The sequence below is a fragment of the Convolutriloba macropyga genome, chromosome 4 (genome assembly GCF_964194025.1).
Source record: "Convolutriloba macropyga chromosome 4, txConMacr16.3, whole genome shotgun sequence".
Taxonomy (NCBI): Eukaryota; Metazoa; Xenacoelomorpha; order Acoela; family Convolutidae; genus Convolutriloba; species Convolutriloba macropyga.
Genome location: NC_134471.1, coordinates 13,821,536 through 13,838,043, shown reverse-complemented (window position 1 = coordinate 13,838,043; position 16,508 = coordinate 13,821,536). Strand labels below are relative to the sequence as shown.

Sequence of the window (16,508 nt, the reverse complement as noted above, 5' to 3'; positions counted from 1 at the left end):
CGAAAGTCAAAAAAAAAACAATAAAAAAGACAGACCAAAAAATTCGTCTTTTCATTGAGGCTGATCTGTTATATTTTGATTAAAAATCTGTATAAGTTATTGCTGCCTCTATTAGCTGATCTCTAATAGCCATCATTTAGAGTGACACACACCCATTTGACCTTATCTCTTTGAATTAAAGTAAATAAAAGTCAATTTCAAAGTGAGGAAGTCATTTTTGAGATTGAGGTAAGTCAAGTGTGACCAAAAATTTAATCACGCGCATGAACAAAAAAACTCGCTCCACTAAGAGCGAAAAATGACGTCACACATGCAATTCTGTTGAAATTGCATGAACGAATGAAGTGGCTGTGACGTCATATGGTCGTAACAAAAATCGTGACGACGAAATAAAAAAACATAGCAGGACAAGTCCTGACGTACAATTCAAAGAATTTTCATTGACTAAACAGAAAACTAGACCTAGAACGGACTATGAATGGATTGGAAAAACCATTTAGAAAAAAAATCCGCTCTAAAAAATCGAAAAAACAGTAAAAATCAAAGAAATTGCCGCATGTGAACAAAAAACCACTAGCGAGAAGGCGAATTTTTGTTCAAACACCGTTTTCTCACTCTACTTTAAATTTGGAGCGAAAAAATTTCACGCCGCAAAACCACTCGCTTTTTCGCTCCACTTCCTGTTTCGGCGTGACCAAAATCACTACTCCAATTTGACTTCAAAAATCATGAAAATGTGTGAACAGATCTTAAAAAAAAACATAGCCGGAAGAATTCCGGAAGCGACTCGAAGCACCAAAAGTTCACAAAACGCTGAAGTCATTACCTTTTGTATTAAACCATTAACTCATTACCTCCCCGGGTCTGATCTAAAAATCGGTGAAATTTAAAACACTGTCGCCAAGAGAAGGAAAATGCAGCAAAATTTTATTATTGAAAACGTTTGGTAACGTTAAAAGTCTGAAATTTTTAGGATGGTCAAAAAACTGATAGCCTGACGAAGCTGACAGGGGCATCAATTGCCCTCAGATAATTAATGATTCTAATCTCAAAAAGATTGCGAAAGAAAACGGCAGATAAAAACTTTTCAAAAAAGACAGGAAAGTCAAAATTGTTCAGAAAAGAGTGCTCAAACTTAAGAATCAGAGAACCACTACAATTAGATTTCTAATCACGGCAATTAAGAGAAAAATAATACATAATTCTTCCTTGTTGTATATATGCTAGACAACATGATTTCATACTAATCCAAAAATTAAATTAATCATAGAAAAACAAAAGCAACAGAATAATATTCAAAGGCAAAAAATCTTCTAAAAACAATACCAAGCCCGGAAGAAAATTGCAATGACTATTAATAAGTAGAAATGTTGGAAAAGACATTCTAGCAAAGTCCCAGAACTGCCTTATTTTGAATAAAATCAATTGCAAACCGAAGAAACCAAGATCTAAGAAAAAGCTGAATTCATTCAATTTTTAAACAACTGAAAAAATCAATATAACGAATATAAAAGTAGGTGCCAAGACAAAACTAGTATGATACAAACGAGAATGTGAAGAATATGGACACAATGTTAGGAACACCGTAACAAAAAGACCAATTCTTGATTTTTGAATGTTAAAAATCAAATTTAAAAAAATCAAGAAAACCGAGTACATTTCATTGATCAGCATTCGAGACATAGAAAAGACAACGAGTCATTCGACACAAAAATCCAACTTGCTGAACAGAATAAAACAAGAAAAAGCAGAATTCAGACATACGAAACAATGAAACATTTTGCAAAAAAGTGGTCAAAAAATATTTAAGACTGCATTTATGAAAAAAATTTATCTGTTTTTTCAAAAACTTAACACCAAAAAATGATTGAATTTTTATTGAAACGAAATCAAAGTCCCTCATGTTCCCCGAAATACTATTTCTAGTAATTAAAAGCAAAAAACAAACAAAAAACTGAAAAAAAAATTGGCAAAAAACTACGAAAATCGGATTAGCAAATGTACAATTTTATGAAACAAAATTACATCGAGGTAGAAAGAGGCATTGAGTATATGAATTATCAAAGGGAAGTTGCCATATTAACTGATTTTTGACAAAAAAAACAGCTAAAATATCCAAAAATGAAGAAATTAATAGACAAAAAGGCCAAAAATTAACTAAAAAATCAAGAAATATGTGCCAATTTCGCATTTGAAACGCAATTTCAAGCTAAGCAAAATACTGTGCTATCAATTTCCGGGGTTAACATTTAAACATAGCATCGATTAAAAATTATTTCTACAAAAAACCAAATTACAAGCAAAAAAACTAGGCCACTTAGACGAAAAAACGGCTAAAACGGTTATCTATATGTGCCATTCAGTCAAAAACTACTTTTCAATGTCAAAAAGTCATTCACTAAACGCAGCGCATGATCAAAAAACTTCTCTCGCTCAGAAAAAACTAGTTCACACTGCAATTTTACTCGCTTTCGCTTTTAGGTCAAAACATCGTCTGAACGAATAGTACTTCCGGTAAAAAAAAAAAAAACCTTAAGAAAACCAATACTCCTCTTCGAGTCGTAAAAAAGACAGCGCCCCAATACAATTCAAATTCTTTGAATTGTAAAAAAACCAAGAGAAGGCCAATAATAGCCCCAGCCATCGCTGTGCGGCTATTAAAAAACAAGAGAAGGCCAATAATAGCCCCAGCTATCGCTGTGCGGCTATTAAAAATATTTTCACAATTTATATTGAAGAAGTAGATTAGCCATGCTCACAATTTTGAAATTGAGTTTATTCGGAGGCAAAATCTAATTGTAGCCTCTGCAGTAATTTGGTGTAACTGCTCAGGTACAACATAAATTTCCTTCAGTCTTCATGTAATTCAAAATGGAATGGACGGACATTTATTCACAGTTTGTACATAAATCTGTGACATGTCCACCATACTACACGAATCTATTGATATTATGGGGTGGCAATGGTGGTCGTCGAGAGAACACCCTCCCCCCAGCAGGGTTCACTGCCGGCTGTCTGAAGTGTGACTGTGGTGGCATTGAGGGCTGTGCACCTGGCGGAGGTGGCAGAGGCGGATTGACAGGTGGAATGGATGTAGGTGGTCTAGGAGCGTATGTTGATTGGGAATAGGAAGGGGGTGGTGGAGGTCCGGGAAATCTGCAAACATTTGACCCATTACATACTATTTACATGAATATCAACTCACATGATTTTGATCAATTTTTTTATCCAATTGTAGCTGACAGACAATTAACATGCAATTGAAATGGTACATCTAGTAAAACTGCATCAAAAGCATCACTGTAGTTGTCAAATTTGTCATACTGCAAAGTAGAAATTACACTGCAGTTCTATGCATGAACCTGATTTTCGCCCCCCTATTTCAGCCCCCTTTTTTTCTTCGACAATTTTTATCAAACCAACCAAGAAAATTAAACATGCATTGCAATTTTCGTCTACTAAAAAACCAGATGAAACGTTCGAAAGATCGAGTCTCACATAATATTAAAATAACGATGTTTAAACGCAGTGTAAATCATTACAAAACTTCGTTTAAATTGGGTTTTTGTTACGTTGGACCAGTGATAAGTACAAATCAGAACACTTTATAGATGAGACACACCGAAAACACGCGTAAATCTTTTGACAATCGCATTGGTGGCTACCGCATACATAGCTCAATGTTATCCGTTAAAAATTTCCCGCAAGATCTTGCAAAAATCACCAAGACGACATCCGAGGTCTCCAAAATTATCGCCAAATGTCCGCGCACTCCAGGATACTTTAGCCTATTTTTAAGGGTTTCCTACAGCTGTGTTTTACGCTCGTTCAGGGTAAACAAAATTTTTGTTAACCTCATTCCCATAGCTGGTTTAGTATCGGGTTCCTCCTTGAGCCAAGTTCCGCCTCCGAGTGGAGTGCGATTCGGTTCAAAACCTCCGTATCCACCTCTACCAAATTTGGGTCTCGGTCTGGGCATTGAATATGATTGGGAATTAGCACCTCGGTAAGAGGAGTTCTGAAATCCGCCATAATGTGGCACGCCGGTCGAAGGGTTTCCAGCTCCCGGTGGTCGGACACCCAGTGCCCGAGGTCGGTACTGCTGACTTCGCTGGTACTGCGAATAGCCTGGAAATGAATAAATATCAAATTTTATTTTGTTTTTTTTTGTGTTAAGCTTACTCAAATTTTATATCAACCAAGACAATAGGTTTGATTTACTTTGACGAATTTCTCTAACGTTCTCTCAGCGAAGCTTACGTTAATTCGGTAAGTTGATGCTACGATATTTATAAGTTGAGAACGTGAAATTTTCTGTCATTCAAAAAAGATATCATAAGATAATATGACGTTTATTTAACGGTACAGGTAGGCTCGGCTCTGATGGCCAATAAAGGAAATACGGATTCAAACATGCTAAAAACAAGCTATGAAAAAATTGGCTTCTTTGCGCTCGCTTAGAGAAAAATTTCTGCGATGATTCTTACCACCCCGCCCTGCAGGATATGCCGGCTGCTCTTGGTAGTTGTCATAACCCCCGAGTGTACTGCTTCCATCAATTGCAGGCCTCTTTGCAGGAGGGACAATCCTATACAAACAATAATTCATCAAATCATGAAAAATTTATTCTCTTTCTGATACGCATTTTTAGGTCACGTTATTAAATTGTGATGATGAATCAGATGGAGCTAAATTTTTTTTCAAAACTAACCCAGAATTGTAATCGACATTGGATCCCTCTGGAGTAGGGCATGGTCGACTATTTTTCCATCCTCCATCTTTTTGAATTTCTGCACACGAGGATAGACTCCGAATTACCTAAATTTATGGTTTCCAATTGAATTTATTCCAATTTATGGTTTCCAATTGCTTAAAGTTATTTTAAACTAGGAGTTAATTCGAACCAGCAGAATATTTCCTTTTCTGAGAAAAAGGAAAAATCCCATAGAAAGATTTAAAAAATGCATTTTATGCAATTTTCCGCTCAGAAAAGGAGACGAGGTATCCATTTGATGAACAGTTGAAGAACACCAAATGTACGCAGACAAGCATAATAAAATATTATGGTTGGCGAAAATGCAAAAATTGGAAAAGTGAAAAATTTCAAAAAATTTTAGTTTTTATTTTTAACGTCAGGTTTATCCAGAATAAAAGGTATAGTATAAGTTTTAGAGATGAATTCAAAATCAAATGGTTGCAAAACTCCAAGCTATCCTTGATAGCTACTGGAGGGAATTGTTGATACTTCTTCACAACATAGAAAGCTTAAAATCTCACTAGCAGGACCGCAAACGCATCACAAGAAAAATCTTTTATCGGATTAGAAGTTTCAAAAGAAATTAGGATTTCTGTTTCGTACCAACTCCGACTTGAACCCATATGCCCGTCTTTTACCAGGCATAGGTTTTCACGCCTGCGCATTTTCGCACGCGCATTTTTGCGCCTATTACCCTATGTACCAGAAACTTTCTGTTAAGCATCATTTTCGGTTGTGCTGGGTTGATGTTTAAGGAGCGCTAAAACTTGTGGAGATATCGAGCTTATAATGGTGGCACAGAGCCTTTCAAAACGCCTGTACTACAATAGGCATAAAAAAAGAACCTTAAACAAGCGATGGATAGGCGCTTAAACATGGTGACATGGCGCCTAAATTATAATAAAAATATAGGAGAGAAAATATAACAGTGAATGATTACAGAAAAAAAGAAGTGAGCAAGAGGGAAACACAGTAGATGAAAAACAAAATTCACTTTTGAGTCAGAAAACAGAAGCCATTTGCGGCACCAACAGGGCTCGAACCCGCACCCCTCGCTTAAGCTACTGATGCGTGCTGCATTTGTCTTCCTGAATCAAAAAGGTTGGTCAACGGCTTTAATGTCTCGCCTGCTTTAGCAAGCTTAAAAAGCTCAAAATATGTGCACATTAGGAGCCAAAGAAAGGAAAAACCGAAAGACTAGAGCAAAGAAAAAGGCACGAAATAAAACAAAAAGGCCCCTCGCATCACAGCCATAGGTCTATTCCCTTGCGCTACAGACTCGTGTTGCTGTTGATTACATACGCAAATTTTTGGTAATTGGCTTTTCGTCCCGCTTGTTTTAGCTGAGATACATTCCTAATGAGCACAAAAAAATTCGCAGAGCAAGAGCTTAAGCATGGTGGTGTAGGCTGTATGTTTGAGGACCGTTAAATCATGAAGATAGGAGCGCTGTAAATTATAGCGCTCAAGTGCAACTTTTATTTAAGATAATAGATAGATGAGAGGGAGAAAATGAAATGCAAAAAGAGAGAATGAAGAAAAAACTGAAGGAAAAACGAAAAAAAGGAAAGATGAGGAACGGAAGAAAAAGACAACCAAAATCACAAAATTTTTCAAGAGTTGTTTTATATTGTTTTTGCTAAGTTAAATTCGTAGTGAGCACAAAACATGTGCAGATCAGGAACTTACGCATGGTGGTGTAGGCTGCATGTTCAAGGATCGTAAAAATAGTGGAAAATAGGAGCGGTGTTAACCATTGCACTCAAGTGCAACTTTCGTTTAAGATAATAGATAGATGAGGGAGAGAAATAAATGCAGGAAAAATGAAGGAATCAAGAAAGATTGAACGGATATATACAACGAATAAAAAGAAAAAAAAGACGGATGAAAGAAGAAGATACCAAACTCCCAAGTTTTTCCAAAGTACATTATGCTTCTCTTTTCGAATCTTTTTCCGAACCCTTGCGCTACCGACGCCTGTTTTTTTGTCTGCTTACAAGAATACGCACACCAGTTTTTAGTCTAGGGCTTTTTGACTCGCTTGTTTTTGCTAAACTGAATCCCAAATGAGCACAGGGACGTGCAGATCAGGAGCTTAAGCATGGTGGTGTAGGCCGCATGTTTTAAGATCGTAAAAATATCTATAGAAACGCTGTTAACCATTGCGCTCAAGTGCAACTTAAACGTATAATAGATTATCATTTTCATCCCCCAAACACACAGGAACAAACATAAAACGATTCAGTGTCGCAAGAAGTGCTCTCAAACAACAGGATGCATGGTGTTGATTCGAAATTTTCATATCTACAAAAGGAGGGTACCCGACACGGGTTCGAACCCTCGACCCTCAGAATCGCAGTCCTCCGTCTTTTCAACGGCACTATAAGGACTAAAAACCGCCGTTTCTCACAATCACTTTTATCGTATCAATAAACATATTTCAGATTGAGAGCATTTGAGACCACGCAAAAATCAAAATTTAAAGCGTAAAAAACTTATTTGAAAGCTAAGAGTGTTATAGAACAGCGCAGAAATTGTGGAGCCAAAACTTTGCAGAAAAAGATACGTTTACAATAAGAACTTCAAACTTAGTTCGGGAGCAATTAAAAAACACGTAGTAGCCAGGGACTGTAAATCCTCCCTCTGGGCGATCATACTTTCAAGCCCTCTTAGCCTCGTTGTAACTGCACCTGACTAACAGTCTTTTGTGACAGTTTGGGTTCTCAACCATCTACTTTGAACCTTTTAGGTCATTGACTTCTCTCGATATGTTCACTTAACCGTGCTGCTCAATGCGGCTCTTAAACATGCGCTTTGAGAGGCTATTCTAAGAGTGTTCTAGAATAGCGCAGAAACTGTACAGCTAAAACTTTGCAGAAAAAGACACGTTTACAATAAGACCTTAAAACTTAGAAAGAAAGAAGTGAGCAAGAGGGAAACACAGTAGTAGATGAAAAACAACATTCACCACTTTTGAGCCACAAAACAGAAGCCATTTCCGGCACCAACAGGGCTCGAACCCGCACACCTCGCTTAAGCTACTGATGCGTGCTGCATTTGTCTTCCTGAATCATAAATGTTGGTCAACGGCTTTAATGTCTCGCCTGCTGTAGCAAGCTTAAAAAGCGCAAAACATGTGCACATTAGGAGCCAAAGAAAGGAAAAACCGAAAGACTAGAGCAAACAAAAAGGCACGAAATAAAACAAAAAGGCCCCTCGCATCACAGCCATAGGTCTATTCCCTTGCGCTACAGGCCCGTGTTGCTGTTGATTACATACGCAAATTTTTGGTAATTGGCTTTTCGTCCCGCTTGTTTTAGCTGAGATACATTCCTAATGAGCACAAAAAAATTCGCAGAGCAAGAGCTTAAGCATGGTGGTGTAGGCTGTATGTTTGAGGACCGTTAAATCATGAAGATAGGAGCGCTGTAAATTATAGCGCTCAAGTGCAACTTTTATTTAAGATAATAGATAGATAGATGAGAGGGAGAAAATGAAATGAGAATGAAGAAAAAACTGAAGGAAAAACGAATAAAAGGAAAGATGAGGAACGGAAGAAAAAGACAACCAAAATCACAAAATTTTTCATGAGTTGTTTTATATTGTTTTTGCTAAGTTAAATTCTTAGTGAGCACAAAACATGTGCAGATCAGGAACTTAAGCATGGTGGTGTAGGCTGCATGTTCAAGGATCGTAAAAATAGTGGAAAATAGGAGCGGTGTTAACCATTGCACTCAAGTGCAACTTTCGTTTAAGATAATAGATAGATGAGGGAGAGAATTAAATGCAGGAAGAATGAAGGAATCAAGAAAGATTGAACGGATATATATATATATATATATATATATATATATATATATATATATAACGAATAAAAAGAAATGACGGACGAAAGAAGAAGATACCAAACTCCCAAATTTTTCCACAGTACATTATGCTTCTTTTGTCGAATCTTTTTCCAAACCCTTGCGCTACCGACGCTTGTTTTTTTTTGTCTGTTTAACAGCATACGCACGCCAGTTTTTGGTCAAGGGCTTTTTTGACTCGCTTGTTTTTGCTAAACTGCATCCTAAATGAGCACAGGGACGTGCAGATGAGAAACTTAAGCATGGTGGTGTAGGCCGCATGTTTTAAGATCGTAAAAATATGTGAAGATAGAAACGCTGTTAACCATTGCGCTCAAGTGCAACCTAAACGTATAATAGATTATCATTTTCAACAACCAAACACACAGGAACAAACATAAAACGATTCAGTGTCGCAAGAAGTGCTCTCGAACAGCAGGCTGCATGGTGTTGATTCGAAATTTTCATATCTACAAAAGGGAGGGTACCCGACACGGGTTCGAACCTCGACCCTCAGAGTAGCAGTCCTCCATCTTATCAACTGCACTATAACGACTAAAAACCGCCGTTTCTCACAATCACTTTTATCGTATCAATAAACGTATTTCAGATTGAGAGCATTTAAGATCACGCAAAAATCAAAAACTAAAGCGTAAAAAACTTATTTGAAAGCTAAGAGTGTTATAGAATAGCGCAGAAATTGTACAGCCAAAACTTTGCAGAAAAAGACACGTTTACAATAAGAACTTCAAACTTAGTTCGGGAGCAATTAAAAAACACGTAGTAGCCAGGGACTGTAAATCCTCCCTCTGGGCGATCATACTTTCAAGCCCTCCTAGCCTCGTTGTAACTGCACCTGACTAACAGTCTTTTGTCCCAGGTTCGGTTCTCATCCATCTACTTTGAGCCTTTTAGCTCATTGATTTCTCTCGATATGTTCATTTAACCGTGCTGCTCAATGCGGCTCTTAAACATGCGCTTCGACAGGCTATTCTAAGAGTGTTCTAGAATAGCGCAGAAACTGTACAGCAAAAACTTTGCAGAAAAAGACACGTCTACAATAAGAACTTCATACTTAATTCGAGAGGAATTAAAAAACACGTAGTAGCCAGGGACTGTAAATCCTCCCTCTGGGCGATCATACTTTCAAGCCCTCTTAGCCTCATTGTTACAGCACCTGACTAACAGTCTTTTGTCCCACGTTCGGTTCTCATCCATCTACTTTGAGCCTTTTAGGTCATTGACTTCTCTCGATATGTACAGTTAATCGTGCTGCTCAATGCGGCTCTTAAACATGCGCTTCGAGAGGCTCCTTAAACATGCAAAAATTTTGTCCCACTTTAGAGCTCACGCGTCTAATATATAGGATAAAACTTTTATGGATGACAGAAAGGTAAAAATACCCGGCAAACTGACAGAAAAAGTCAGCATTGAGATTTATATTTCAGATTGAAATTGAGTGCCAAAAACTGAAAAAAGATTTATACAAACCTTTTTGAGGTGATTTCGGAGTTGGATACACTCCTAATTCTGAACTGGAGGATAGAGGGTCTAGTATCAATACCAACAGATATGCTAGCTAGCACTTATAAGAACAAAGTTGAAGCAGCGAGAATCTAAAATTGTGCTTTATGGTTTTAACTCGGTTTTACTTTTGATTTCTTTTTTCGATACTGACTCTGTTCAATAAAGTTTGCATTGCTGAGCAACTTCTATTTCAAAGCAATTTCAGCAAGCTGCTGTGAAACTAAGATAAAGCGGAATATATTGTTGTTCGGCGAAGTAAAAAAAAATAGCAGGACACGTCCTGACCTAAAACTTTCATTGAATATCCAAAACAAACAGACCACGAAAGGGCTCCGAGAATCATTCACAAAAAACCTAAAAAAATGAAAACAGTGAAAAATTAGTCAAATTGCCGCATGTGGACAAAAAAACTAGTAGCAAAAATTTCACTCCAAAACCACTCCCCTTTTCGCTCCAATTCCTGTTTTAGCGTGACCCCAAAAATACAACTCCAATTTGACATTAAAAGGTGCAAGCAGATCTTAAAAAAAATAGCCGGAGGACTTCCGGAAGCGACTCAAAGCTTCAGACTTACCCAAAACAAAACACCAATTGCAGCCAAAACCATTACCTTTTGTCTGGAACAATTAATCTTTGCCTCACCAAAGTTAAATCGTTCGTTAAAAATCTAAACCGACGCCGTAACGAGAACAATTTTCAGCAATGACAATTGAAGCCAGCAAGCAAACAAGCAAACAAATTACCGTCATTCAAAAAAAATCTGCGCTATTTTAAACATACCCGGCAGATTGCCGGGAAATAGCCGCCGTTGATTCCAATAAGCATGATTGGGATTGAAAGAATAGAAAATATTGAAAAAAAGATTTTTGTACAAAAACATTTTTTAAGTCCGATTTATTTTGATGGCATTTCGTAGTTGAACATAGCGTACTTCTGTTTCTTAGAGACAGGCTACAGGGGCTACTATCAATACCAATAAGCATTAGAGAAGGTAACTAAGACTTATAGGAACGACGTTCAAATAGCGGGCATCTAAAATTGGGCTTTATGGGTTTATCCAGTTTCTACTTCTGACTTCAATTTTTTATACTGCCTCTGTTCATTTTGAATTGCTTTGCTGAGCAACTGCTGTTCAAAATCACTTATAGCAGAATGAGAGAAGAGAGAAACTAGCCTAGAGAAGTCAAAAAGATATCACACAAAATGTTGAAAAAGCGGCAAAATGAGGTAAAGCGAAACATTTTTTTATTCGACGAAGTAAAAAAAATAGGAGCGCTATAATAGCCGGCTGAGAAGATGAGGGCGGCTATTAATAACAAACGTTCTCGAAACTGAAAAATTTGTTATTATTAGAAAACTATTGGTAACGTTTAAAAACAGCCAAAACTCAGAAAACTGACAAGGTCAACAGCTATAACGAAAAAAAAAACTGCTCTAAAAAAATTTGATTAACTCTGCAACCCAAATAACATTGGCAAAGAATAAGGCTGGTAACATTCTTAGAAAGTAAACTGGTTTGTAAAACTTAAACTTAGGACTCAAATAAACAGAAAAATTGTCGTTGCGGCGTCAATATTTCAGAAAAATTAACAAACACTTCTCTCGTTGGAAATTTTCTTGTTAGCTTGAACTCAAATTATCGCAAAATTAATTTTATCGGCAAAAAGACAAATAAAACAGATTCAGGCCGTTCATAATCATCAAAACCTAGCCCAAACAAAACACAGAAAACAAATATCGGTAATAAAAAACAATAGTAAAGTCAACAAATTCTCGAAGATGCATGTTAAATGAGATCAACTGCAAACAAAAAACATGGGTAAAAAATCGTCCAAGTTTCTAATAGCTGAGAAAAAGCACTGTGTTTTATGGCAAATCTGAACATAGATATAAGCAAGGAACAAGAAAGTCTTAAATGCTAGAAAGTGGAACGTACGAGCGCATTTTTTTTAAAAAAAAGTAATAAAAATGCATCTTCATATTGTGAAAATTTAAATTCAAATCGAAAGTAAAAAAAATAGCCTGCGAATTGCCCGAAAATAGCCGCCGTTGACGCACATCGGGATTGTAACAGAAAAAAAGCAGATAGAAATCAACAGAATTTTTCCTAAGTGTCAAAAAGATCTATTTTGGTGTGCAGTTTATTTAGATTCGAGAACTATACTTTAATCAGCTTTTGAACTTCAAGTTATTAAGCTTAATTCTAATGTCAGCTTGCAATGACGCTAAAGAACTCTGATAACCTAAAGCAATTTGACTTAATGACCGGGCTTTATCGGTTTATCCCGTTTCTTTTAATTTTGCTCTTTTGACATTGACAGTATTCACTACATTGCGTAATTCAGCGAGTGAAAGAATTTCGAAATCCAGTGAGATGAAACAGTGCGTGAAGTATATCACGGGTCAAACATGAGAACCGTGATGTATCTAAAACGAAAAACGTGATCAAAAGGTACAGCGAATTTTTAAAAAAATGAGAGCGCCTAAATAACAGCCGTTGAGAGGCTGAGGGCGGCTATTAATCAAAAACAATAAAAAAACTGCCAAAACAAAACCAGCAACTAATTTTAACTAAGCTCCCCAAATGCTATAAAAATTTGAAAAATAATACAAAATCATTGAAAAACGTGAACTAAACAAATTTGAAAACATTGATAAACTTTTTTCATATTACAAGATAAATAACGCATAAAAGGTCCTTTAAGCAAACAGAGTATTGAACTGCTGAAAAACAATAAGTAAGTCACGATAGGCTAAGAAACCTGTCTAAAATTATAAATCTAAAAACTGCAATATTGAAAATATTACTTTCTCGATTTTTTTGTCAATTTCATAAACAAAATAATATTACATACCAACAAAACTGTATTCATTTGGTTATTAAAAACTCCTTAAGCAATGGACTTTTCCTTAAATCCCACTTAAAGAAGTAAACCAAATTAATGGGCTACGAAAATCACTAAATTCGCTTGAAAATCAGTAAAATAGATGAAAATCCTCAAAATTAGCATGAAACTAGCATAAAATGCCACAAACCATAAACCCACTATAAAATATGCCTAGAATTAATACATTATCATAAACATAGCCGTCAGATTAACGGAATAGCCGCGAAAGAATAGACTTCAACGCCGCATAATCGAGATAGAAGCAGATACAGATATAAGTTGAACGACGCTGCTCAAAAAGCTATTAAAAAACATTCAGCGATAAATTAAATACGCTTGTTAAAAATCATTGAGCAAAAGGTTTTTTATTAAGGACCATTACTACACATATGAGATCCTTTAACCTTAAATTAATTCAAAACAAACTTAAGTTTTGAAGTGCAAAAGTCATTTTATTGAGTGAGGTAAGTCACGTATGATCACAATCTAATCACGCAAATGAGCTAAAAACGTTGGCTAGAGAGAGAGAGAGAGAGAGAGAGATAAATGACGTCGAGCGCAAACGCCGTTAGTGAGAGGAAGCAGTCATTCAGTAATTCGACTTTTTCACCTTTGCTGTGTGAACAAATGTAAAAACGAAAAAAAGCGTCAGACGACGATACAAAAAAACCAAGAGCACCGCAATATAGCTCAGCTCAACTTACAGGTTCGCAGCTAGAATTCAATCTACTTAAAAATGCAAAAAACTGCTTTTAAAAGCCGTGCGTGAGCAATTTCGCTCACTTACGGAAATTTCTTCACAAATCAATTTCTCTCTCTCCCTCTCCTTAAAAAAAACGGTACGGTATGAACAAAAAACGACTATCTTTTCTCTCCACTTTTTAATTTTGCTAAGCACCCAAACCAATCCAATTTTTTTTCACGCGTTTCATTTTCAGCTATTCACACCAATAAAAGTGATTTAATAAACATACCCGGCAGATTGCCGGAAAATAGCCGCCGTTGATTCCAATAAGCATGATTGGGATTGAAAGAATAGAAAATATTGAAAAAAAAAGATTTTTGTACAAAAACATTTTTTAAGTCCGATTTATTTTGATGGCATTTCGTAGTTGAACATAGCGTACTTCTGTTTCTTAGAGAGAGGCTACAGGGGCTACTATCAATACCAATAAGCATTAGAGAAGGTAACTAAGACTTATAGGAACGACGTTCAAATAGCGGGCATCTAAAATTGGGCTTTATGGGTTTATCCAGTTTCTACTTCTGACTTCAATTTTTTATACTGCCTCTGTTCATTTTGAATTGCTTTGCTGAGCAACTGCTGTTCAAAATCACTTATAGCAGAATGAGAGAAGAGAGAAACTAGCCTAGAGAAGTCAAAAAGATATCACACAAAATGTTGAAAAAGCGGCAAAATGAGGTAAAGCGAAACATTTTTTTATTCGACGAAGTAAAAAAAATAGGAGCGCTATAATAGCCGGCTGAGAAGATGAGGGCGGCTATTAATCACAAACTTTCTCGAAACTGAAAAATTTGTTATCATTAGAAAACTATTGGTAACGTTTAAAAACAGCCAAAACTCAGAAAACTGACAAGGTCAACAGCTATAACGAAAAAAAACTGCTCTAAAAAAATTTGATTAACTCTGCAACCCAAATAACATTGGCAAAGAATAAGGCTGGTAACATTCTTAGAAAGTAAACTGGTTTGTAAAACTTAAACTTAGGACTCAAATAAACAGAAAAATTGTCGTTGCGGCGTCAGTATTTCAGAAAAATTAACAAACACTTCTCTCGTTGGAAATTTTCTTGTTAGCTTGAACTCAAATTATTGCAAAATTAATTTTATTGGCAAAAAGACAAATAAAACAGATTCAGGCTGTTCATAATCATCAAAACCTAGCCCAAACAAAACACAGAAAACAAATATCGGTAATAAAAAACAATAGTAAAGTCAACAAAGTCTCGAAGATGCATGTTAAATGAGATCAACTGCAAACAAAAAACATGGGTAAAAAATCGTCCAAGTTTCTAATAGCTGAGAAAAAGCACTGTGTTTTATGGCAAATCTGAACATAGATATAAGCAAGGAACAAGAAAGTCTTAAATGCTAGAAAGTGGAACGTACGAGCGCATTTTTTTTTTAAAAAAAGGTAATAAAAATGCATCTTCATATTGTGAAAATTTAAATTCAAATCGAAAGTAAAAAAAATAGCCTGCGAATTGCCGGAAAATAGCTGCCGTTGACGCACATCGGGATTGTAACAGAAAAAAAGCAGATAGAAATCAACAGAATTTTTCCTAAGTGTCAAAAAGATCTATTTTGGTGTGCAGTTTATTTAGATTCGAGAACTATACTTTAATCAGCTTTTGAACTTCAAGTTATTAAGCTTAATTCTAATGTCAGCTTGCAATGACGCTAAAGAACTCTGATAACCTAAAGCAATTTGACTTAATGACCGGGCTTTATCGGTTTATCCCGTTTCTTTTAATTTTGCTCTTTTGACATTGACCGTATTCACTACATTGCGTAATTCAGCGAGTGAAAGAATTTCGAAATCCAGTGAGATGAAACAGTGCGTGAAGTATATCACGGGTCAAACATGAGAACCGTGATGTATCTAAAACGAAAAACGTGATCAAAAGGTACAGCGAATTTTAAAAAAAATGAGAGCGCCTAAATAACAGCCGTTGAGAGGCTGAGGGCGGCTATTAATCAAAAACAATAAAAAAACTGCCAAAACAAAACCAGCAACTAATTTTAACTAAGCTCCCCAAATGCTATAAAAATTTGAAAAATAATACAAAATCATTGAAAAACGTGAACTAAACAAATTTGAAAACATTGATAAACTTTTTTCATATTACAAGATAAATAACGCATAAAAGGTCCTTTAAGCAAACAGAGTATTGAACTGCTGAAAAACAATAAGTAAGTCACGATAGGCTAAGAAACCTGTCTAAAATTATAAATCTAAAAACTGCAATATTGAAAATATTACTTTCTCGATTTTTTTGTCAATTTCATAAACAAAATAATATTACATACCAACAAAACTGTATTCATTTGGTTATTAAAAACTCCTTAAGCAATGGACTTTTCCTTAAATCCCACTTAAAGAAGTAAACCAAATTAATGGGCTACGAAAATCACTAAATTCGCTTGAAAATCAGTAAAATAGATGAAAATCCTCAAAATTAGCATGAAACTAGCATAAAATGCCACAAACCATAAACCCACTATAAAATATGCCTAGAATTAATACATTATCATAAACATAGCCGTCAGATTAACGGAATAGCCGCGAAACAATAGACTTCAACGCCGCATAATCGAGATAGAAGCAGATACAGATATAAGTTGAACGACGCTGCTCAAAAAGCTATTAAAAACATTCAGCGATAAATTAAATACGCTTGTTAAAAATCATTGAGCAAAAGGTTTTTTATTAAGGACCATTACTACACATATGAGATCCTTTAACCTTAA

At 35.8% G+C, this 16,508-nt stretch overlaps 1 protein-coding gene across 2 annotated transcripts in view; it reads right to left on the bottom strand.

Annotated features, from left to right (window-relative positions):
* Positions 1 to 2,680: 2,680 nt before the first annotated feature.
* LOC142337468 (ATP-dependent RNA helicase A protein-like) overlaps positions 2,681 to 16,508 on the bottom strand; it is an 83,002-nt gene continuing 69,174 nt past the window's right edge. For both annotated transcript variants that reach the window (XM_075386708.1, XM_075386709.1), the window contains 4 exons: positions 4,712 to 4,818; positions 4,488 to 4,588; positions 3,855 to 4,128; positions 2,681 to 3,156 (listed from right to left, as the gene is read on the bottom strand). In XM_075386708.1, coding sequence (XP_075242823.1) covers positions 2,931 to 3,156; positions 3,855 to 4,128; positions 4,488 to 4,588; positions 4,712 to 4,818 — 708 coding nt within the window. In that variant the 3' untranslated portion in view covers positions 2,681 to 2,930. The remainder of the gene's footprint in view (positions 3,157 to 3,854; positions 4,129 to 4,487; positions 4,589 to 4,711; positions 4,819 to 16,508) is intronic.